At 40.8% G+C, this 24,607-nt stretch overlaps 1 protein-coding gene across 3 annotated transcripts in view; it reads right to left on the bottom strand.

Moving 5' to 3' along the window:
• ANO3 (anoctamin 3) overlaps nt 1–24,607 on the bottom strand; it is a 254,338-nt gene that overhangs the window by 84,279 nt on the left and 145,452 nt on the right. For 2 of the 3 annotated variants that reach the window (XM_075836997.1, XM_075836998.1), the window contains exon 7: nt 1,519–1,650. In XM_075836997.1, the coding sequence (XP_075693112.1) occupies nt 1,519–1,650 (132 nt within the window). Of the gene's footprint in view, nt 1–1,518; nt 1,651–18,574; nt 18,620–24,607 lie in introns of all 3 variants that reach the window. The other variant, XM_075836999.1, reaches the window with a different exon arrangement.

The raw sequence follows: 24,607 nt of genomic DNA, 5'->3' as shown, positions 1-24,607 counted from the left end.
TACTAATAGAGTACAACTTATCCAAAGAACACTCACGCATACACCATGGCTCATATCAATTTTTGCTAAAGCAGTAGAAATCTCATCGGCTTTGATGATCAATTCAATCAGCCAAATTAGGTACATGATGCTTCCGATGACGTGGGGATTTCATCCTGGTCGCCATCTCCCAACCTCGCGACTGCGGTAGATCTGGTAGCTCCGAGGCCGCCTGCACCGGCAACCACGACGGTATGTCAAGTGGAGGAGTGTCCAACTTTTCCCAAAATTTAGGGAGGTCATCTGGAGAGCGGATAGTAAGTTGCCGTCCGCCTATCATGGTCGCCAATCCGAACGGGAACAGCCATCTCACCGGCAGCTTTTTGACTCGTAGCATGTCCGTCACCGGTTTCAGGATCCTTCGCTTGGCCAATGTACTAGGTGCTATGTCCTGAAAAAAGAGTAGTTGTGTCCCTTCATAGATAAATTCCTGTCGTTCCCTCGACGCTTTCAGCAAACTTGCTGTGTCTATGAAGCTCAGCAGACCACATATCACATCCCTCGGTGGCTCATTCAACGCGGGTTTCGGCCTAAGTGCTCTGTGAACACGCTCCACCACCATCTTGTCGGCCTTCTCCTGACCAACGAGCTCTGCGAAAATCCGGATGATCACCTGGGGTAAGGCATCGCCAGTTACCGATTCTGGCAGACCCCGCAATCTAATATTCCGGCGTCGGCTGCGATTTTCCTGATCTTCAATCATTAGATGCGCGTTGTTGATATGATTTTGATGGGAAACGAGCAAGTCAGAAATAGCTGCGCTGTGTCCTAGAATGGAGGTTTGTGTTTCCTCCAGCGAGTCTACTCGATGCCCAATCTGTTTGATATCTCCTTTTATATCCGCTAGCTCCTTCATTATCGGGGATATTGCTTGAGTCAGTACCTTTTTAAAATAGGAGCGCGATAGTGTGTCTCTTCCTCTTGCTGAGTCCGAGTATGCAGTAGAGCTGTCTCCCTCTGAGTCGTCATCTGCAGCTTCTGCAGCATGCTGTGTCGGCGCCATTTTGTCCCGGCCCGCAGGAGAAGAAGTTTTCTTTCTCAGAAATTTGTCCATTTCAGACTGATTTTTGCTTTGTTTCCCAGGGCAGGGTGAGTCCCTACCCTTATCCCTTGCTGTTCTCACCATGTCGGATGTTTAAATTGCCTTAGAAGCTGTAGTTTCCAGAGGTGTAGTGAGGAGCTCAGAGATTAAGCTACCATCACGTTGCGCTGTAACTCTGCCCCCCGTTTTTCATTAATTTTAAAGGAGACAGCAGACACGGCAGAAAACTGCTATAATAAAATGATAAAAATTAATTTTGGAGTAAAAAACTTTAATTTGCTCCCTGGCCCACAACTCTGAATACATAACTGGAAACACACCTTCATTGATCAAAGTACCGGGGCATTTCCCAAGTGCTTTAGTCACGTCCGGACCAATGTGAGTAAGTAACTTTAGCTGAATGACTTAACACGAAAAGTTTGCTGATATTCACTTACTGGTGCATGCGAGCTCGGCTGAATGGAGCGGTATAACAATCTGTCTCCTCGAGATCTGGAAGGGCCTCTTTGTCAAGCTTCATTGGGTTTCGAGGCAGCCAGCTTTTAAGTTGCCTCATATTCCTCTGCAAACTAAGAAAAAGAAATGTTTTATAGAAAAGTTCTTTATCAGATTTGACCTTGTTCAGAGATTCATAAAATAATATCTGGATCTTAAGAACCCAATGCACGTTGCTGCAGTAGATAAGATATTACGTCACCCGTCTTCTGAAACCAAGTTCAAATGAATGTCTAGCATTAGTTATAGGAGCTGGTGGAGTCTATCTCCCATCATTCCTATGTAAAAAAAAAAGCCCAAGCCATGTTCAATTGAAAAATTAAATCATAACTGGACAACATGTTAAAAGGAAATCATAACCTCCAACTGATACCGTTATTATTTTTTCATATAAAGTGTATGACTATCCCATCCGTGGAGAATTTAGCCAGGATAGAATAAAGGAATGTTTCTGTAAAGCTGGCTATACACCCAAAAAAAATAAAAAAAAATAAAAATATATATATATATATATATATATATATATATAGTATTTTTTTTTCCATTTTCATTGGGATTCTTGGCCCCTCTAATGTGCATAAGGGGCAGCTAAACAGCAATTTGGCAGCTATACATGAATGTTATTGAAGAAACCATAAGGATTGTTGAAAAAAACTTGAGTGTACAGCTGTAATGTATAAGACACATCATTATATTTAAGGTCCATATTATATGGTTCTGGAATATGGCAGCCATTGAAATATTTAGGCCTTTAATGTACACTTGTGAACTTGGCATTCAGCATCACATGTCATATAACAGAGTTATTCCACCCCAGGAAGCATTGGTGGCACCCGTAGAGCCAATGGGTCTGTGATATAGACCTATGGGCACCCAGTATTCCTCTGTACAGGGCAATGTACACTGCATTTCCAAGTGCATGAACATATAGGCTTGGCTTAGACAGTAATTTCTACTACATGAGATTTCTCAGCAGCTGAAGTTAAAGTGACCCTCCTGTTCTCGAAAAAAGTGTGAGACACTCCCTCCCTGCTCTCAGATGGACCAGCGCAGATGATGTCAGCACTGGAAGACACTCGATGGACACATTGCTGACATCATCAGCGCTGGTCCTTCATAGGGAAGTTGCGGAGTGTCTCAGATTCCCGAAGCACAGTGTGAAGAGGGTAGACTGAGAAGCTTAACTATGCGTTCCCTATGGTATGTAAAAATGTTATTGAAAACTGGAGGGTCGCTTTAATTTAGATGAGATACATTTGAACCCCATAGACTTTCAATGGGTTATACAATGTGAGTGACCTGGCGAAAATGGACAGACGACAGAAACAGAACCTAGCACCTCAGCTCACAGCAACAGAAATCAATGTAAATGTCAATTAATATTTAAATTAACTTCTATTGAAATGAGACTCAAAAAGTTTGTGAATAAAAGAAGTTGCATCAATCCCCGTCTTAATGTACTGTGTATACAATATTATGAGGTTAATAGCAGTAAATGATACTTGAATAGTATTTTCATAAAGAGAAGTAGTAATAATTAACCAGGCAGAAACAGATCTGTCTTCAGATGGGTATCAGGCTAGCTAGTACCAAAATTATATCATAAGACTCTTTTCAGTGTAATGGTTTGACTTACCGGGAAAGTCACCCATAGGTGGCAGTGTAGAGAGAGTTTTCTTCCTTCTGAAGAAAAACCTTTTTGCAGGATTTGTGCAAATCTCAGTTGGAGGTATGAATTTCCAAGAAAGCATATACATATATCTACTTGATGTTAGCTTAATAAAAATATCTTGGTTTTATATTAGTGATTATATTTAGTAATGTTGAGGTTTGTAGATCATGTTACATGATTCTTTAGGCTAGGTTATGGTTACCGTAAAATACAGAGGTGCATATGCAGAATATAAGTATATTTAGACATAATCATTTTACAAATGATATAAGATATTTAATCAGCTCACTGTTCTATACACAATACTACAATGATGTCTTGAAGGAAAGAAAAGCTGAAGTATGTGCTAAGACTTGAAGTACACATAAAGGGCCACAGGTCCCTCACACCTGATTTAAAGGGACATTATACCTAAAATGTATCTTTTCTATATTTAATGGTCATTTATAACTGTGACTAACTCTAAGTTAGGATATCTAACAGGTACCCCAAGAAGCACAAACCAGCGGGTGTTACTGCTCCACTATGCAGCCCCCAATCTCTCATTCCAAGCACTGCGACAAAGTGTGCCATTCATGTAAATTAACTGTCCCTAATGGCTGAATGGCCAAGGGGAACCATGTGGCCTTATTTACTATACTAAAGGGCAACTAAACGTTTGACAAACTTCTGACATATAGTGACATGTCAGAAGTTTTGATTGCTGGGGGTCCGAGTACTTACCACCAATCGCTAAAATGAAGCTGCAGAAGTGCTCGCATAAGTGCTCAGCGGCTTTGTGTCTTTACAGCTTTTTCCGGAAATCAATGTAGCGGAGTGCGGGCTCAATAGTTTTAGTTTTAGCGGTTGGTGGTGGTCTCAGAGCTCGGATCCCTCACCAATCAAAATTTCTGACATGTCACTATGACATGTCAGAAGTTTGTCAAATGTTTAGTTAGACTTTAAGATGAAGAGGGACTTTTAAAGGGGTTTTTCCATTATGTCAAATCTTGTCCATAAGTCAAATTATGGCATATGGACAATATAGAGCGGGGCCACAGAGCAGCTCCCCCAGCGATAACAGCAACCAACTGGTGGATTCAGATACTGAACCCATGGTGATTCGCTGATTGCCAGTGGGTCCTCATTTATAGAAGGTGTTGCCCAGATGAGACAACCTTTGTAAATATAAATATATCACACAATTTTTTTAGCATTTAGCATTTTTTTTGCAATGACACAAATGGCAGACACTTAGCGGAGATTGTGTTTATAAGGGCATCTAAAAGATGCTCTAAATGAAAAGTTCTGTCATAGTTCTTTATAGCAACAGATTCCCTTTAATTTGCAATTGAATGCAATATTGCTATCTATTATCAGACATTTCCAGTTGGGTTGAGGCCATTCATAAAGGAGTCGATTTTGGGTAATAGGAGTATTTTAGGAAATTACTGTATACACACAAACCTAATATACCCTGTTCACATCACCTTTGTGACATATGTTTAGTGTGTACATTTCCCGACATACATGTTAAACGTGTCCATAGGGTTACATTAGCTCAACGGCGGTCAATAAAGAGTCCTTTTGGCCTCTGTCTGGCCAGTACACGTTATAAAAAAAGGATATGGAATAGTGTAGTAGACTATGCTATTCCATACAACTGTATCTAGTAAAAAAAAACTGTTTATATTTTGTTTTGAATTTTTCTGGATCATCATATTGTAAGAAGCAAATAATAGGTTCATTTTAAAGGGGTTGTCTCACAAAACACATGTATCCCCTATCCACATGATAGGGGATACATGTGCTATAGCTGGGGGTTCGACCGCTGGGACCCCCAGCGATAAGGAGAATGGGGGACCGCAAGTCCCCCGAAGTGCTCCATCAGAAGCATGGGACTTCCGATGTCTGTGTCCGGCTTGTGTGTCCAGCAGCTCCATAGAATGAATGGGGCACAGGTGTGCATGCGTGACTGGCGCTCCATTAATTTCTATGGAGCTTCTGGACACACAAGTCGGATACAGACCCCGGAAGTCCCATGCTTCTCATGGAGCACTTCGGGTGACTTTCGGTCCTCTGTTCTCCAGTGGTCGGACCCCCAGTGATCACACATGTATCCCTTATCCTCAGTGGCGGATTAAGTAGACCATAGGTCCTGGGCTGTTACCCAAACTTGGACCCCCCTTCCGAACCGCCGCGCCGTAACTATGGTTAACACTGCCTTTTTGGGCAAGCATTAACCAACGGGGGTTACAATTCCCCTTGTCACAGGGCTGTGTCCCTACATACTGACAGTATCACACTGTGCAGGGACACATCCTCCAGACAAGGGGAATTGTCTATCATTCCTGGACTGCAGAAAGACTTTTTGTGAAATACAAGGATTTCCTATAATAAACATGCCAGGAGAGGTGACAAATTCTCTATGAATCTAGTGACTCACAGGTGACGACGTCTCAGATTCTAGTAGTTTTTTTCCTCTTTTCTTCTCCATCCGGTACAGAGCTGATGACGACTTCTCCCGGCCATGACCCATTTCTGCAGAATCTGCCACTCAGATGTCTTCGGCTCCTCACTTTTCCAACATTTCCACACCTATAGACGAAAATAAAATGATCATGGTGCCACATACTGTGCACCTAAATATAATAGCACCAAACACTGCGCGCCTGAATATAATAATACCATACACTGTAAAACACCACATACACACAGCCCCCTATAGCTAGCCCCACACACATCCCCGTGTAGAGAGCGTTACACACAGCCCCCTATAGATAGCACCATACAGCCCTCCCCCTCATGTAAATAGCGCCACAGAGCCCCCCCCTGTAAAGAGTGCCACACACATACCGCTGTGGATAGCGCCACACAGCCCCCCCTTGTATATAGTGCTACACAACCCTCCCCCTTTGTACATAGTGTCACTCAGCGCTCCACCTTGTATATAGTGTCACACAGCGCTCCCCCTTTATATATAGGGCCACACAGCGCTCCCCCTTGCATATAGGGCCACTTAGCGCTCCCCCTTGTATATAGGGCCACATAGCGCTCCCCTCTTGTATATGGTGCAGACAGCGCTCCCCTTCCCCCTTGTATATAGGGTCACACAGCACTTCCCCCCTTGTATATAGGGTCACACCGCGCTCCCCTCCCCCCTTGTATATAGGGCTACACAGTTCTTTCCCCCTTGTATATAGGGCCACATAGCGCTCCTCTCTTGTATATAGTGCACACAGCACTCCCCCTTTGCATATAGTGCACACAGCGCTCCCCCTTTGTATATAGTGCACACAGCGCTCCCCCTTTGTATATAGTGCACACAGCGCTCCCCTTTTGTATATAGGGCCACACAGCACTCCCCCCTTATATATAGTGTCACACAGCGCTGCCCTCCCCCTTGTATATAGGCCCACATAGTGCTCCTCCCTTGTATATAGTGCACACAGCACTCCCCCTTTGCATATAGTGCACACAGCGCTCCCCCTTTGTATATTGTGCACACAGCGCTCCCCTTTTGTATATAGGGCCACACAGCACTCCCCCCTTGTATATAGTGTCACACAGCGCTGCCCTCCCCCTTGTATATAGGCCCACACAGCGCTCCCCTCCCCCTTGTATATAGGCCCACACAGCACTCCCCTCCCCTTTTACATAGGTCCACACAGCGCTACCCTCCTCCTTGTATATAGGGCCACACAGCACTCCCCCTTGTATATATTGCAACGGAGCACTCCCCCCCTCCTTGAATATATATGCAGCGCTGCCCCCACCTAAAAAAAATATATATATTACTTACCTTGCCCCGTGGCGGCCGCTCCAGCTGGACGCATGTGAATCCTCCGGACTAGACGCATGCGCAGACCGGCGTAATGCAGTACCTCATCACGCCGGCCTGCATAGGGAGTCTTCCCAGCGCCTTATAAGCTGCCGGCCTAATGTGGCCTGCAGCCTATAATATTCATTTGTATCTGAGTCCTGAGGACTCAGATACAAATGAATGTGGCTGCCGCTAGCGCCGGGGCCCCCTCTGGTGCTAGCGACGCCACCGGGCATCAGGGAACCCATGCGGTCATGTGCAGTTCAGGCGGCCATGGGCCCCCCGGGAGACTTGGGCCCCGGTCAGGCGCCTGAACCGCCCTAATGATGATCCGCCACTGCCTATCCTGTGGATAGGGGATACATGTGTTTTGTGGGACAATACCTTTAATGACTATTTTTCAAAGACCTGCTCACATGTTTGGTCCATACATCTAATCTATATAGTTACATAGTTGATAAGGTTGAAACAAGACCCAGGTCCACTAAGTCTAACCTTTATTCCTACCATGTAGATCCAGAGGAAGGCATATAGGCATATATACTTGTATACCAAAAAAGTATTGTACATTATAACATTTCCGTGGGTGTCTTTTTGGCATACGTTTGACAGGTTTGTGCTTGGATACCATTTTCTTAGGGCAACATATTAGAGAATGGCGGAGGCATAAAAAAAAAATGTGAACATAACATCTCATAATATGTAAGCAAACTTCAATCTCAGATTTGGTGATGTGGTTGTGTATTGGAAATATATTTGATATATCAGCTCCGTTGCAAAAAAAATAAAAATAGATACGTACAGAAATATGAAATAATATATTGACAGAACATGCGTAATAACGGAAAGCCGGTTTACATACGGTTACATGCAGAGTGCAGGGTTTTGTGCAAGGTTTTTACAAATACATACACGATAGGATAGGAAATACAGTGCACAACACTGCACATATATTCAGTGCTACAATGTTCTCCTCTCCATACTAATGTGATGTAATATGGTTATTGAGCTATTAGGGGTCACCTGTACATGAGTTCCCCCTTTCTCATGTTTCATTGCTAAATATAGCAGAGCACGCACAATGCTTTCCTTTAGTAGTAACGGCTCCAGTGAGCTACTTGCACAGTGTACAGATATAGCCATCTTTATCTTGACTTTTAATGCATTAAATACGCAGTGGCAAGAAACTATAACTTTACTTTTTCAATGGTTTTTTGTGTGTGATATCACGCTGCAGCAGAGTCAAGATAAATTTGGCTACCTCTGTACTACTCTGACTGGATGTGATTTGTACATAGAAATCAATGCATGTATCTCACAAGGAAAATAAAAAGATTTCAAGGGGTTTTATCAATAATTCTGCGACCTCCACCAATGTGCATAATGCAGAGGCGGTGGTGCTCGCTAAATGCAATATGGTAGAAATGTATTGTATCCAACTGCTCTTTTTTTTTCTTTGTTTAATACATTGTAATTGGAAGTGTGTTCTGTATTACTGAGGAGCTGTTTAAAAGATTTGGCCACTTTTGTTTTATTGCTCCTATGTATGTAAATTAAAAAAATTATGCAATTTTGTAAAAGGTTTGATTTAAATGATCTCCACATTTTGTGTCTAGGGCACCTATACAGACCTATTTGTTTCCATGGTTACAGACTACAGACAAATTCTGTGTAGTCTGGTTCTGCACTCCCATTTTACTCCTCTCACTCTGGCCCCTTTTTTTGGTAACCCATAAACACTAGAAGAGTGGAAAAATGGGAAATAATGAGGCCGGGTTCCCACAGGTCGGATACTCCTGGCGTGATTGCCAGCCTTCGAAGTTGCATGCTAGTGGTGCCACTAGCAATGTATAGTTGAATAGTGTGTGCAAACTAAAGTGACCAAGACCTGAAGGGCCAGTTCACATGTTGCGTAAATACTGCAGATTTTCCGCAACGGAATTAGTTGCAGAAAATCTGCAGCAAATACAGTAGCAGCAAAGCGGATGAGATAAAAAAAAATCTCATCCACACGCTGCGTAAATACTGAGCGGAAAAAAACTCTCAGAAATTGACCTGCGGTGGGGAATTTCATTCCGCAGCATGTCAATCGTCTTTACGTAAACGCTGCTTATACGTTGCGGAAATTCCCCATTGAATTCAATGGGGATGCAAATCCCGCATCAAATAGCAGTTGTTACTTTTTTTGTGGCGGATTCGTGGCGATTCAGTCGCAAAAAACGGAACTCCGAAAGAAAAAAAATTATTAAATTCACTTAGGAGTCTGTGTTTCATCCTACTGAGTTGACACTTCATCCCATGTGTCCACCGCTGCAGCCAATCACAGGCTGCAGCGGTCTCCTGGGATGAGACGTCATCCCAGCAGGCCAGTCTGCTAGCTTGTCGGCTAAGTGCTGCAGTTTTTCGCAGCGGACATTCCGGGTAAAAAAACTGCACCACAGTTTGGTGCGCTTTTTCGCCCGGAATTCCCTGCGGAGCACAGGGCGGGTGAGCTGCGTGCTATTACACACTGTATCCGCCCCGTGTCAACTTAGCCGAAAAGTTGCAGTTGACAATCTCACCTCATAGAAGTCAATGACTTTTACCACTACCATGCAACAGTAGCACAACTTTCTCTAGGGGAGACCAAAAAATGTCACAGCTCAAGTCCTTTACTGAACATTGCATGGCTACAGTAGCGAGGAGGACAACTCAATTTACAACATTCCACAGCTTTGCTTTGCTGGTCTTGTACTAATTTTTAGCTACATGGTGGGATCAAACCTTTCTAATCTCAAAGTAGATTTATAGGGTCCATGGCAGCAGATATTCCAGTGGGATCTGATTGGTCTGCTTTGTGTATAGCCATGAATGCCTTTTCTATTATTATATCCTGCGCAAAGTTAAAGGAGTTCTATTGTTTAAAGAGGACCTGTCACCACTCCTGACAAGTCTGTTTTAGTAAATACTTGTATTCAACATAAAATACAAATTCTGGAGCATCTTTTCTTAGAGCTCTGAGTTGTGCCATTCCTCTGTTATTCCTCCTAGAAATGTATTAATAAGTGGACAACTGGGTGTTACAAATGCACTTGTCAAAGGGGTGTGTCCCTACAGAAGCGGACTCTGCCAGCACAGATTGGACATTGTCACTCTGTGAAAAGACACACCCCAAACCAGTAACACCTAGTTGTCAATTTATTTATAAATTCCTAGGAGGAATAACAGAAGAACAGCACAACATTGAGTTATAAAAAAAAAGATTCTCCCAAATTGTTATTTTATGGGGAATAAGATAAGATAACTCTATTAATCCCCAAAGGGAAATTCCAGTATCACAACAGCTCCTAGGTTAGCATAGACAAAAACAGAACAATTACAGTTAAACATCAATACACATATAAACATATCCTCAATGATAAATAAATAAACCAAGCAATAACACAACACATACACAGAATACATATTATTTACAAATTAAATACAGGTATTACTAAAACAGCCATGTCAGGAGAGGCGACAGGTCCTCTTTATGTTAATAGGGCTTAAATAACGGATCAGGTAGTACTCAATCTTCATAACATAAAGTGTGTTAAAGGGGTTTTCCCACGAGGGACATTTATGATATATTAACAGGATATGTCATAAATGTCAGATAGATGCGGGTCCCACCTCTGGGACCTGCACCTATCTCTAGAGCGGGGCCCCCTAAACCCCCTTTCTAGCATTTTGTGATCACGTTGACTTCCGGCCACTTCCTGATTATATTGTCGGGAGTTACGGAAAAAGCGTAACTTGCAGAGATATGCTGTTTCCGTATCTTCCATAGTAGTGAATGCCAGTTACAGAAGCAGCATAGCATGCGAGCTACGCTGTTTCCATAACTACCATTGAGTTCTATGGGGCTTACAGCAGCGTGTGCGCGCACACGCTCTCCTGTCTCTTGCTTGTACAATGTCTGTAGCTGTTTGGAAAGTGGCACAGCGGTGTTACACGACCCTTTGCCAATTACACGCCCCATTGACAGTTTAGGGGGTTATTTAAATATCGGGTGTCAAATATAACGGCACCGATATCTAAATACCAGAGAAAGATAGGAAAAAAATGTATAGTGAGTCAGGGTTTGTACAGCCCGGCCCATTACATGCTGCACTCAGCTGCACACGTATGGGCAGGTGAAAGGTTCTCTTTAACATTTTGTACCTAAGAGACGGTTTTATGGGCTGTCACTTCTGAAATGTTAGGTTTGTTTACATATTACACAGTCCCTATGGGGGAGAAATATAAGATACATTCATAAAGAGCTATAGAAAAGATATGGAAGCCTGGCCATAAAGTCACCAGGCACTGTGCAAATAACCAGCCCACATAGATCTCTATAGAAATATCTACCTATATGGATGAGCCATGTGTAAATAAACATAGGCTCTCAGTGGCTAACACAAAGGGCAATTATAGTTATAGTAAATAAAGGTTATTCTTTGTATAATGAACATTTATTCAATAGTCTAATATACTTTTTGTATCAATTCCTTATAATTTTCAAGATCTTTGCTTGCTGTTATCCACTAGGAACTTTCATTGTTTACTTTTAGTGGATACAATTTTTTCCTGGTCGTGTGATAGACACAAATGTGCATGGCTTGTGAAAACATATGGCTCTGATAACTGTACTGTAACGATCCATGCACCTGTGCATTCATCACATAAGCGGGATTTTTTTTTTATCTGAAGTAAGCAATAATAATACCATATCCAATTAAATGACAACAAGCAGAAATCTTGAGGAATTAATACAGAAAGTATATTGGAAAATTATATCACTTTTAATAACTGTAAAGTAATGCACCTAGGACGCTGTAATAGTATTACTGCATGTACATTAAATGGAATAAAACTGGGAATAATGGAACAAGAGAAGAACCTGGATATTCTGGTTACTAATAAGCAGCAGCACTCAATGCCAGGCAGCACCTGCAAAAGCAAATAGAATCTTAGGTGTATAAAAAGAGAGATAAAAACCTGTGATTCAAATGTAATGTTATCCATCTATAAAGCCCTTGTAAGGCCACATCTTGAATATGGGATTCAGTTTTGGGCTCCACATTGTAAAAAGGACATAGGAGAATTAGAAATGGTTAAAAGGCGGGTGACTAGATTATTAAATGGGATGGGAGGTGTCGTTTACAATGAAAGACTTGAGAAATTGGCCTTGTTCAGCTTGGAAAAAAAGACGCCTTAGGCTATATTCAGATGAGCGTGGGCAACCTAGGATATATCCTATTTTTTCACGGACACTTCACATGCTCCGTTGAAACAACAGTCGTGGGAACGGCTGCACTGAAACACATGTGTCCGTGTGATGGCCGTTGTTTTAATGGCCGTCACACGGATGACTTATACGCTCGTCTGAATGAGCCCTGAGAGGTGATCTTATTAACATGTATAAGTATATGTGTGGTCAATACAAAGAACTAGCACATCATCTGTTCTTTCCAAGGACTTTACAAAGGAGCAGGGGACACCCATTGCGTGTGGAAGAAAGACGTTTGAGACATCAATATAGGAAAGGGTTCTTTACAGTTAAAGTAGTAAAACTATAGAATGCCCTACCCCAAGAGACAGTAATGCCAGATACTATGTCAGCATTTTAAAAAAAAGCTAGATTCGTATTTACTGACAAATGGCATTGAGGGTTATAACTAATCTAGCAATGGATGACGTGTAATTGATTGAGAAAGGTTGGACTTGATGGACTTGTGTCTTTTTTCAACCTATGTAACTATTTAATTATACAAAGAATAAGCCTTATTTACTGTAACCATAACATCCCTTTAACACTGCACATTGGCTTTGTGCTTATTTTGGCACTTATTTTATTTTTGACTCAAACCTTATTATCCCTTTAAGATGAAAACACAACAGAAATTAGCACAGGTTATAGCTGACCACATACATCAACTTACATTATTACAATCAATTTGTGTATTGCACTAGAGAATACTCCACCTGCATATCTGATATTTTTTCTTCAAGGTAGGAAAATGATTGTCTGGAAACAGATCACATTTTACCTTTACATGCTATAACTATAAATTGAACCGTACAGGTCATTATTTATTCATCTCACATTCAAACGTTTAAAGAATCCCCAAATGTTATTAAAATTAGAAAAATAATCTAACAAGTATATTAGAATGTAGACAATGCTATGATGTTATTCATGATCCAGATATTTAGGTTAATGCAATTTACAGCCAGATTTTGCATTCTAGGGTTTGCTAAGGTAAGCAGGCACAAGCAGAACTAGGTAAATGCTACAAGCAGTTGTGAATTTATACATTAGCCCTATGTTTCCCTAGGAGATCTACCTCTTGAAAATTCTATTTCTAGTGTAAAATACATTGTGTGAATTCAGTAGTTTGAATGAGTGCAATACATCACATTTATAGGAACAGAAGATAAGGGTAGAAAGAATCAATGAAGCTCTACTGTACCAATGAATGAACAAGAAATAAGAAGGATCTGCTATGTAAACTGTGTATTCAAATATTTTATGTCTAATTTATCATATATAATATATTTGTATAGGTTTTGGAGCTCTGTTTTTCTCATTTTTGCACAGGTTAAATGGTGAAATTGTAAGGTAAATGGTAAAATTCTGTCTGTCTGCAGCCACCACTAGGGGGAGCTTACTGCTTTCGATTTATACAATGTCTATTGAATTCTCATACTAGCTGTATAAATCTGTATCTCAGGGGCCCTCCACCTAGTGGTGGTTGCAGGCATTTAAACATCAGGGTGAAAACTACATGAGCGAGTAGATGAGGAGGGCCAGGTGTTACCCAAAAACTCCAGCAAAGTTGACCACATCATTGTTTCTCTGCTTCTATCCCCCTCCTTCCCCAGGTTCTGTTTGGTAGGTTGAAACCTAGCTACATATATTGAAGAGGTCTCTGGAAGTTGCTATAAAATATACTACCTCTTCTTGCTACACAGGCTGGTTTTATGTCTTCAAGCAGCATGAGAAAATAGCCTAATAAACCATATATTGTCTGGATAAAAATAAGCAAGACGAGGTGGAAAAGGTACAGGAACAAGAAACATTTGAAGTCATAGTCCAGCTAAATACTAAGGTTTCTTTTACACGGCCCGACACGGGTCGTTTAATCGAGCGCCAATCGAACGAGCGCCGACAGCTTGTTGATCGACGCTCGCTTGCGCTTTTCACACGGAGTAATGCACGAGGATGAGTGATCGTTACTACGAACACTCGTCACCATACATTTCCATCATGTCGGCAGCACATCTCTTGTTTACACAGAGAGATGGGCTGCCAACAATGATAATATTTCATGCTGCACAAGCGATATGATCAGCCAATGAATGGACAAGCGTTTGCTCCTTCATTGGCTGATCATTGCCCTGATTACACAGGGCAATGATCAGGAATGAGCGTTCATATGCATAGGCTCGTTTGCCCGATAATTGGCCCGTGTAAAAGGGTTAAGGCCTAGATCACACAGAGTTTTTTTGCAGGCAGAAAATTCTGCCTGGAAAAATCAGTTCCAGTTTTCTTGAAGTGGTTTTGCACCACTTTTTGCCAGGCAAATAAAAAAACACGTAAAAAAACACGTAAAAAAACGCCACAGTGTTTTTTCTAATCTCCCCTTGATTTCAATGGGGCTTTTTCCCATGAGAGTTTTTATCCGCTTGCGGGAATAAAACTACTCCGCTTCCCATTGAAATCAATGGGGTTTCCGTGTCAAAAAAATGCACCAAACACCTTAGAGGCAGGCTTGGGGGTATTATGAGGCACGGGCCCCCTTATGCTGCTATAGCGGTAGTTACGCCACTGAATAGAAGTAAAGATTTGTGTCAAGAGTGTCTTCATTACTACGTCACCCCCTACAACAACTTTATTGTACTTCTTCCATAATTTGCTTTATAATAACATCTTATTTCTTTCTGTCCATGTTTATTTAGCAATTTACTTCCGCTATCAATGTTATCAAGGAATTGGCTGTAATTGACACTTTATATAACAATGCAATCAGATAAATTAAGAAAATAGCAGCAAAGCACATTCTGGTTCTCGGTAAAAAAAATATGTAATTGAACCAGCAATTTAACCCCTTCCCGTCATAAAAAATTTCAGATTTTAATTTTCGTTTTTTCTTCCCCACCTTCCAAAAGTCATAACTTTTTTTACTTTTCCGTCGATATAGTCCTATGAAGGCTTTACTTTTGCGGGACGAGTTGTAGTTTTTCGTAGCACCATTTATTTTGCCGTATAATGTACTAGGAAACGGGAAAAAAATTATTTGTGGGGTAGAAAATGAAAAAAACATCAATTCCTCCATTGTTTTTTGCACTTAGTTTTTACGGAATTCACTGCGCAATTAAAACAACATGTTACCTTTATTCTGCGGGTCAATAGGATTACGGCGATACCAAATATATATAGTTTTTCCTATATTTTGCTACTTTTACAAGTAAAAAACTAAGTGTAAAAAATTACATTTATTTTGTGTCACCAAATCCTGAGAGCCGTAAGTTTTTTCTTTTTCTGTCAATTATATGGTATGAGGGATTATTTTTTTTGCGGGATAAGCTGTAGTTTTTAATAATACCATTTTGAAGTTCATGCAATGTTTTTATCACTTTCTATTCCATTTTTTTGTGGGAGATGAGGTGACCAAAAAATAGAGATTCTGGCGTTTACAATTTTTTTTTTACGACGTTCCCCGTGCGGGTTAAATAATTATATATTGTAATAGTTCAGACTTTTACGGACACGGCGATACCAATTATGTTTATTTTTTACATTTTTTTTACTATGCTCTAGGGGGAAAGTGGGAAAAGGTTTTTTTTTTAAAGTTTTAATTTTTACATTTTTTTTAATGTAAAAAAACAACTTCATTTGACTAATTTTGACTCTTTTTTAATAGTCCCACTAGGGGACTTCAACCAGCGATCATTTGATCGCTTGCACGATATACTGCAATACTAATGTATTACAGTATATCGTCTTTCTGACAGGCACCTATTAAGCCCTGCCAGAGGCAAGGCTTAATAGGAGCACAAAGATGGCGGATCTGGGGGTTTTCATTAGGCCCCCAAGCAGCTATAGCAACCATCGCCCCCCCCCCACGAATGCATTGCTGCTAGAGTGTGTTGCCCCCCTCTTTCTAACAATTTAAATGCCGCTGTTGCTATTGGCCGCGGCATTTAACGGGTTAAACGAGCGGGATCTTGCTCGAGTGCGATCCCGCTCGTTAATGTGAAGTGGCGGCTGTAACATACAGCCGACACCCCCATCGTATGGAGCGGGTTCACTCCGTATGGATACGTCAAATGTCTGGAAGGGGTTAATAGAAGTGGGCACATTCCCTATACTGCTGGTGGCAGGGATCATGATGGCTCGCACGGGTGCTCCTTGGACGTGAAGAACGTCTGTTTTTCACATCCGAGGTTGCAGACGCTCGTCTGAATGTAGCCTAATACTTCTCACAGCTGTGTTTTTTTTTTATTTTTACAATGTATCAAGTCTTGGCAATCCTCTGTGAGCTACTGACTTCAGACCCCAAGCACATGTCCGTGCAATATCATCCGCATTTGCGGACCGTGTTCCTATACTTATTACTGTGAGCAAACTGTGTCCGGAAATGCGAAAAATAGGACATGTCCTATTTTTGCGGCTCATTTCTACGGCCCGGACACACACTTGTAAATATACGGGAAGGTGTCCGTATTTCATTCGCAATTACAGGTCCGTAACTGTGGATAAAAACTACGGACGTGTGGATGAGGCCTAATGCTGTAGATCTTGTGTGCAATTATACATTGTATCAAACCTGCTGCTGTGTTTAGCTCACAGAGGATTGCCTGGACTTATATACATTAGTAAACTGTCAAATGTGGGATGTATTAGGTTTGTATGGGTTTTCAGTCTATGAATTTAAATAAGAAATTACCCATTCACTGACAGCAAGCAAATATCATTCCTAATGCCCAATGATTAAATGATTTAGCTGTTGAAAAGGCTTATTTTAAGCATTGGCTGATTTAACACTTGCCTTGTCAAACGGTCATCATAAATCTGGACAACCCCTTTAATCCTCATCCCTATCAGAGAATCGGCAACACGGTGGGGGAACTGGATTACCCCGTACAGCTTATCTTGGATAAGATGGATGGGGGCTCATAACAGGAATAAGCACAAATAGGGGGTATTTTAATTTAGCTACGGAGGCCCCTTGTCTGTGTGTATATCCATGAGGGCATCTGTGCTGAATGGGTTGTAAGTGGCACCGGCTCTACAAAATGTGATATTAGTGTAAAGGATCTGCCAGGCACAACTTCTGTGGACACTCCCATAGGTAATCAGTCTGCACCTGAGTCTATGTCTCTGAGACTACTCCATCTTCCACCACTCAGGATGGCAGGCTTAGGAGTGGGAGAGCCTATCGCAGCCTGGCCAGACGGAGCTAGCTCCCGCCCTCTGTCTATTTATACCTGCCTTTCCTGTTCCTCCTTTGCTTGTGATTCTTCTCGCGTGGTTTCCTGGCCCAGCTACAGCTTCTATCTATTTGATCCTGCTCCATACTGACCCTGGCTTTCTGACTACTCTCCTGCTCTGCATTTGGTACCTCGTGCACTCCTGGTTTGACTCGGCTCGTTCACCACTCTTGTTGCTCACGGTGTTGCCGTGGGCAACTGCCCCTTTCCCTTTGCTTTGTGTTCCCTTGTCTGTTTATCTCGTGCACTTACTGAGCGTAGGGACCGCTGCCCAGTTGTACCCCGTCGCCTAGGGCGGGTCGTTGCAAGTAGGCAGGGACAGAGTGGCGGGTAGATTAGGGCTCACTTGTCCGTTTCCCTACCCCCGTCATTACAATTAGTATTAGATCTTATGCACATGACCGTGCTCTTGTGTCCGTAATGTAAATGCATTCATTTCTATGGCCCCATGCACATGACCGTGATTTTCAAAGATCCGTACTGGGGCCGCAAAAATTTAGGACAAGTATTTTTACCGTCCGGATTTGTGGTTTCACAAATTGGTGACATCAATTTTTTGTTGTTGCAGATACATGAATCCTGACGACACACGGATATACAACAAAAGTTTTTTTTTGTGGTTTTGCGGCCCGCAATACCGCTACGGTCGTTTGCATTGGCCTTCGTTTAAGTGAAACCTATTATAACAAATAAACCCTTCAGCTGCCTAAATTTCTCGTCTCAGGAGGAACACGGCTCCATTCATTCATAGGTACAGCAGTTATTTCAGTTCAGTGAAAACTCAGAAACACGTTTCTCAGAATCTGGAAATAATAGAAGAAGATTAAATGTCTGCAGAATTCTATAACGGATGAATTACTGTCTTTGCTAAATGCATTACAATTATCATTGCTTGTACGCTGTGTGGTGATCTGTGTAGTAAACGCTATCTATATCTAGTATAAATTTACAACTGCTGTAAGGGATTTGATTGGTTGTGCAGGATGGGTATTTGGCGAAATAAAAAACTGCATCACCCACCAACCTGCCCATGGTTTTGCTCCTCCAGTCAGTGTAATAACATTTTTTCCTGTAAGAATAGTTAGAGTCAGCAACACAATGTCACGAGATCAGATCAAATTATAATGATTCCCTACTATGTCTGCACTTTATACAGAGCACGGACGGATATTGTGAGGTAGATTTCGCCAGTCACCAGGTCCTCTAATGCTTTATAATACGAGCCATTCACATATAATTGCATAGCCCATCAGGATCAAGCACTCTATGTAATGGACTATGTTTGCATGACCCTCCTTCCTCCAACCTGTGCCAGTCCCACTTAGTCCTGATAGCATAAATGACTTTTCTTACGTCTAGGACTCAGACTGCACAACTCTGATTCAAGAGCTCATACAGTAGCTGCTGTTGGGGGCAGCCTGCTTCACAGAGATTACAGGTAGTTAAAGTAAAGATCCACCTTTATTGCTCCTACATATTTGAGACTCACTTAAAGGGGTTTTCCCATGAGGGACATTTATGACATATAGTAAACTTGAGGACAGCATCCAACTTGGCCAAAAAATATATTGTGTTTGTTAATACATCCTAGTACAAAGAGCTACGTTTCGACCCCGCTGGAGTATTTTTCAAGCAAAAGACTCCAGCCGGGTCGAAACATAACTCTTTGTATTGGGATGTGTTAAAAAAAACACTATATATTTTTTTGCCAATTTGGATGCTGTCCTCAAGTTTGTTACCATTTAAGGAAGGTCTGGAAGGGATTTCTGGATATGGAATTTGGATTCCTTTTCTTCTGAGTGAGGAGCTCCTGTGTCACAGTGAGTGCTGTGGAAATCCACTTTTCTTCAAATATCCACAGGATATGTCATAAATGTCAGAGAGATGCGGTTCCACCTCTGAGACCAGCACCTATCTCTAGAACGGGGTCCCCTAAACCCCGCTCCACTTTTTTCTGCTCCCGCTGACTCCCAGCCACTTCCTGATTACATGGTTGGGAGTTACGGAAACAGCGTAGCATGTGAGGTACGCCGTTTCCGTAACTACAATTCAGTTCTATGGGATTTTCAGAAACAGCGTAGCTCAGCGAGTTACTCTCAACCATGTAATCAAGAAGTGGTGGGAGACAGCAGGAGCAGAAAAAGCCAGAACATGATTTAGGGGTCCCAGAGGTGGGACCCGCATCTAGCTGACATTTATGACATATCCTGTGGATATGTCATAAATGTCCCTGATGGGAAATCCTTTTTAAAGACGACCTGTCAACTCTCCTGACATGTCTACTTCTGTAAATATTTGTATTTCACCATGAAATAACAATTCTTGAACACATTTTCTTACAACTCTGCATTGTGCGATTCCTCTGTTATTCCTCCTAGAAATGTACAAATAAATTGACAACTGGGTGTTACCATTATCCTTGTCAAAGGGGCGTGTCCCTCTACAGTCTCACTCTGTCAGCACTGATTGGACATTGTCAGTCTGGCTAGGGACACACCCCCAACTGGTAACACCCAGTTATCAATTTATTCATACATTTCTATTATAAATAACGGAGGAACGGCACAACGTAGAGTTCTAAGAGAAGATGGTCCACAATTGTTTTTCATGGGGAATACAATGATTTACTAAAACAGACATGTCAGGAGAAGTGACTGTTCCTCTTTAAAGGGGAATGTATTTCTGGCTTTTTCCATCCATATGGCAAAAGCTAGCTCCCTGGTTATCCTACAATTCATTTCCACATCTGCATTAATTTGACTATATAGTGTATAACACATACTCTAGGAAGACCATATAGCTAACCTTTGGCAGTATGAGTGGACACGGGTGAAGGCAAAAATGCCCATTATAGTGTTATATTTGTATTCACTCCGAGCAGTGGAAACCTTCTGCTAATACAACTACAGGGCAACTGGAAAGTTCAAATTCCCTTTCTTTGACCAGCAAATCGATTACAAAACTATATTGAAGCCGGCTTGGTAATCAGCTGATCGTCCCAGTTTCTACATAAACCCCCAGCGGGCCCCAATCCAGGGGATACTCCGTCTGGCCATACATGTTCATTCACATTAATTACCTTAATGTAATTCATTGACTAGCCGAGTCCGCCAGAATGAGAACTGCTATTTTCTAATTAGTGGCTAATATAGGGGGATTCAGAGAAGGGTACCCCTCTCTGTGATGTCCATTTGACCTAATAGGACTGACGAAGTTTGCATGTGTCAAAATGCAACAATCCCACTGCAAAAGCAAGCAAGGCCAATAATAACAATAGTATATAAGTAAAGGGGTGAAGAGCCAAGGCTAACGGCCACAAGATGAACATGCGGTAGGTAGGGAGCCCTATCACAAATTTTTATGTTGGTTCTAGATGCTTCAAGTTATCACCTCTTGCTGGTTTATTGTCTGCACAGAGATTATCCTGGTGATTTACATTATTGGACATGTCATTTTTACACTAGGCACTCTACAGTAATCTGATGTAGGGAATTTAAACTTTCTCCACTGGACTATATGAGCTCATCTAAAGTGCTAGAGGTGTGTCTGTCAACAAGCTTGTTGACGTTTTCCAATAGCAACCAGCAGAATTATGAATGTAGTTGTAAACTATAATACATGCTGTAACTCAGGATCAGTGCAAGATGGTAATGACATGTCGTAATAACATAGCTCCAATTTTTATGCTAATTATATTTATTTATAAACGGTAACATGGTGTTTAATTGTGGAAATATGTTTTCAATATTTCCATAATATTATTTTTATAGATTCACAAAGGTGGACTCATACTTCAAGTACCTTGAATAGCATGCATAAGAAAGAAAAATATAAAATACATACAAAAATATCTAATTGGTTGCCACGGGCAATACCCCCAATTTTTTGTTATTCGCCACTATACATGACTCCAAATGATTTGCCAGGCAATTATGAGCTTGGTTTTTCTACAATGCTATTCTAATTTGTCACACATGAGGCCCATTGGAAAGCAAATAATGAATAATTCACATTATAGGAAATGGTGACCAATGCAGAATACGTCCACAATGAAGAAAAAGATAAATGAATTCTCATTGGATGATGTGACTACATTATGTAAAATAGAATTATCATAATCTAGAGAAATAGTCTTTTTAATGAATTATTTTTCCAAACCAGTGGTCGCTTTATAAATTCCAGATCTTGTACCCGATACATGACACAGAAGTGAAAGGTTATGTAATAATCGAAAAATTAAAATAATCAATAAATGGACAAATATCATATTCTTTTTAGGACCAAAATGATATTTTTTACATATAAACAATTAAAAGGGAATAAACACCATTGAATAGATTTGGTCACAGGGTCAACATTTCATGTCATATAACTCGGGAGCGCCTGTTCTTGTCACCAGCACCAGTCCATTTGACCATAAAACGCATACATATAAATCAGTGACATGTTACATCAGTTTTACAAGTGTGGGTAGGTGGAGTAAAAACAGGTTAATTACCAACAGGACTTTGGTGAGGAGTTGGTCATTTACATAGATGGCCCCAAAACACCCCAAAGTTTTTTTCTAATAGATTTTTGGCTGGCAGTATAAACTTGTGCTCCCAATAAAATTAAGCTGGGGTGGTCCAGTATTAGAAAAAAAGAGTCCGCTTTTTTTCCAGAAACAGCGCCACTCTTGTCCACAGGATGTGTCAGGTATTGCAGCTCAGCTCCATTCAATACCAGGTAAAGCAAATAGACAAGAGTAGCAGGGATTCTGAAAAAAAATCAGACCCCTTCTTTCTAATCCTGGACAAACCCTTTAAATAATATTATTGTTCCATGACCGGTTCTCTTTAGAAAGGTGCAATTTGGATTTAATATGTAACGGCTTAATTTTTTTTTTTCTTGATTAAAAATAAACTGTATGTTTTAGTTATATTAAAAGGGTTTAGACATTTAAAGAAACACTCCAGGCAGAACTGATGCACTCTGGGTTTAAATGATACTCTAACTTTATGTTATGACTAGTATGAGGCCTGAAAGGGCGGTGCATGACACAGGGATTCAAAATACAACTAAAATAAAAATCCTGTGTCATCCTCCGCCCCCTCAGAATTTGTGCGAGACATAGCTTAGAGTATCAGTTTAGCTTAAAGTGTTAGTTTAAGGTATAAATCGTGGAAAAAATGCTTTAAAGCACATTGACAGCACATTTTAGACACGTTGAGACTTAAATATTGCGCCAACCGATTAACAACATTGTATATCATCAAAAAGTATTTTGCTTTAATATACAAAAAACACCTAATGCATTTCCTAACCTACGTAAAAGCTCCTTCCACACATGGTATAATACAACAGGAGACAGAAATGTGGCTAGAACAATAGTAAACATAGGGTGGCACAAAAAGAAAAGTAACACATATGCACACACAGAACAGAGGGTAATAATAGCGAACAAAAATACAAAACAATTAAAGAGGGTGTGTATTTAAATATTATGTTTGTATACTATGATTATTGATATGACAGCTTACAGAGGATTGCGTAGACTGGATACAATTGTAGCCACATAGCTGATATATCAGGTCTATAAGGGTTTCTAACGTATGTAAATAAGAATCTTTTCGTTCACTGACATCAAACAGAGATCTTAAAAATGGCAAAAGTATAGTATAAGGTTGCAGAACTTTTTACTATACAATATTTAGGCTTCATCAAAAACTGGTAAACTTTTAACTGCACTATAGTGTAGTAAACATAGACAGTCAATATCTTACTATAAAAAATAAATACTTAACTTTTCTATCCAATACAGTGTTCATAAAAATGGTCCAAATATTGTATGGGGTGCCAGAAGATAAATTTGTATTCATGCTGGACAGCTCACATGTAGAGCACTTTATTAAAAGTGCCATACGTCTTCTGACCAGAAGGGGGCGATTGGGCATCACGCCTTCCCTTACTCATAGATCTTTATATGAGACTTTCCAACAGAGTGAAAACTGTGACAGCTCTCTCAGATGAGTGAAGGGGTGGAAGCACTTAATAAGTACTGTAGCCTATTAAGTATAATAAATTATTCTACTAATAGACACCTAAAAGGTATTTATGCAATGCTGTAATAAAATGTTGCTTTTGCAATAATTATAGTTCAGTCAATTGGCAAACAAACCATTAATAGAGGGATAAGTGTTAAAGAAATGCAAGATCATATTTACATCTATTGACCTCCTAGTAAACGCTGCACCAATAATGGAAAGCAGGACCCTTGCGTTCATAGGTACAAGAAATGTATCACCACCCAGCAGACAGGCTCAGTACCAATGCCAGTGCTTGTTGTCGTTACCTTGGAAATTATCATTTCCCAAATTCAGTCTTTAATAGCACATTTTGTTTTAGGTTTTCAGGGGTTGTCCTGTTTAGAAAACCCATTTTTATACATCTGAGTCCATAGAGGGGGCTCCTCTGTTCAGGATCCTCATCTTTGGCTGGAGTGGTGAGCGGATACAGTGAGCATCTCTCACTCTGGAGGACCTGTCCTGTCCTGTATTACACAGACAACTTATTGATTTGAATGGGAACTGTGTAATGCTTCATTTCTCCTGTGGTGGCGCTGCAGAACAAATTAACACTTACTGCCAGATTTCCCCATAGATTACAGTTGATCACTGGGGATCTCAGCATGGGCACACTTTGTCATCAACTTATTGTCAAGGAACTCTCCTAACAAGTAGAGTTTGCACAAAGCGTGCAACCCCTTTAAGATCTACCTAATTTGTAGCCATATATTCAAAGTAATTATTGTATTTAAAGCAATAGGAATATATAAGAGAATTGCGAACAACAACAAAAAAAAAACACCGTTACTGTATATAATATTATCTGAACTCTTTAAGAATAGTCTATGAATTAATAGCAAATCTTTGAAAACGGCCTATAATATTCTGATAAGATGACAGGAAAATCTTGGGGAACTAGTATACCCTGGCAATCCTGCAGTATTATTGGGCTGCACCTCGTAGTGCACTTCCAGTAAGAACACTGCATTGGATATATTATTTTTATACAATTG

The sequence above is a fragment of the Rhinoderma darwinii genome, chromosome 9 (genome assembly GCF_050947455.1).
Source record: "Rhinoderma darwinii isolate aRhiDar2 chromosome 9, aRhiDar2.hap1, whole genome shotgun sequence".
NCBI lineage: Eukaryota > Metazoa > Chordata > Amphibia > Anura > Rhinodermatidae > Rhinoderma > Rhinoderma darwinii.
The sequence above is the reverse complement of the archived record's forward strand: the minus strand, read 5'-3'. Positions and strand labels throughout refer to the sequence as shown.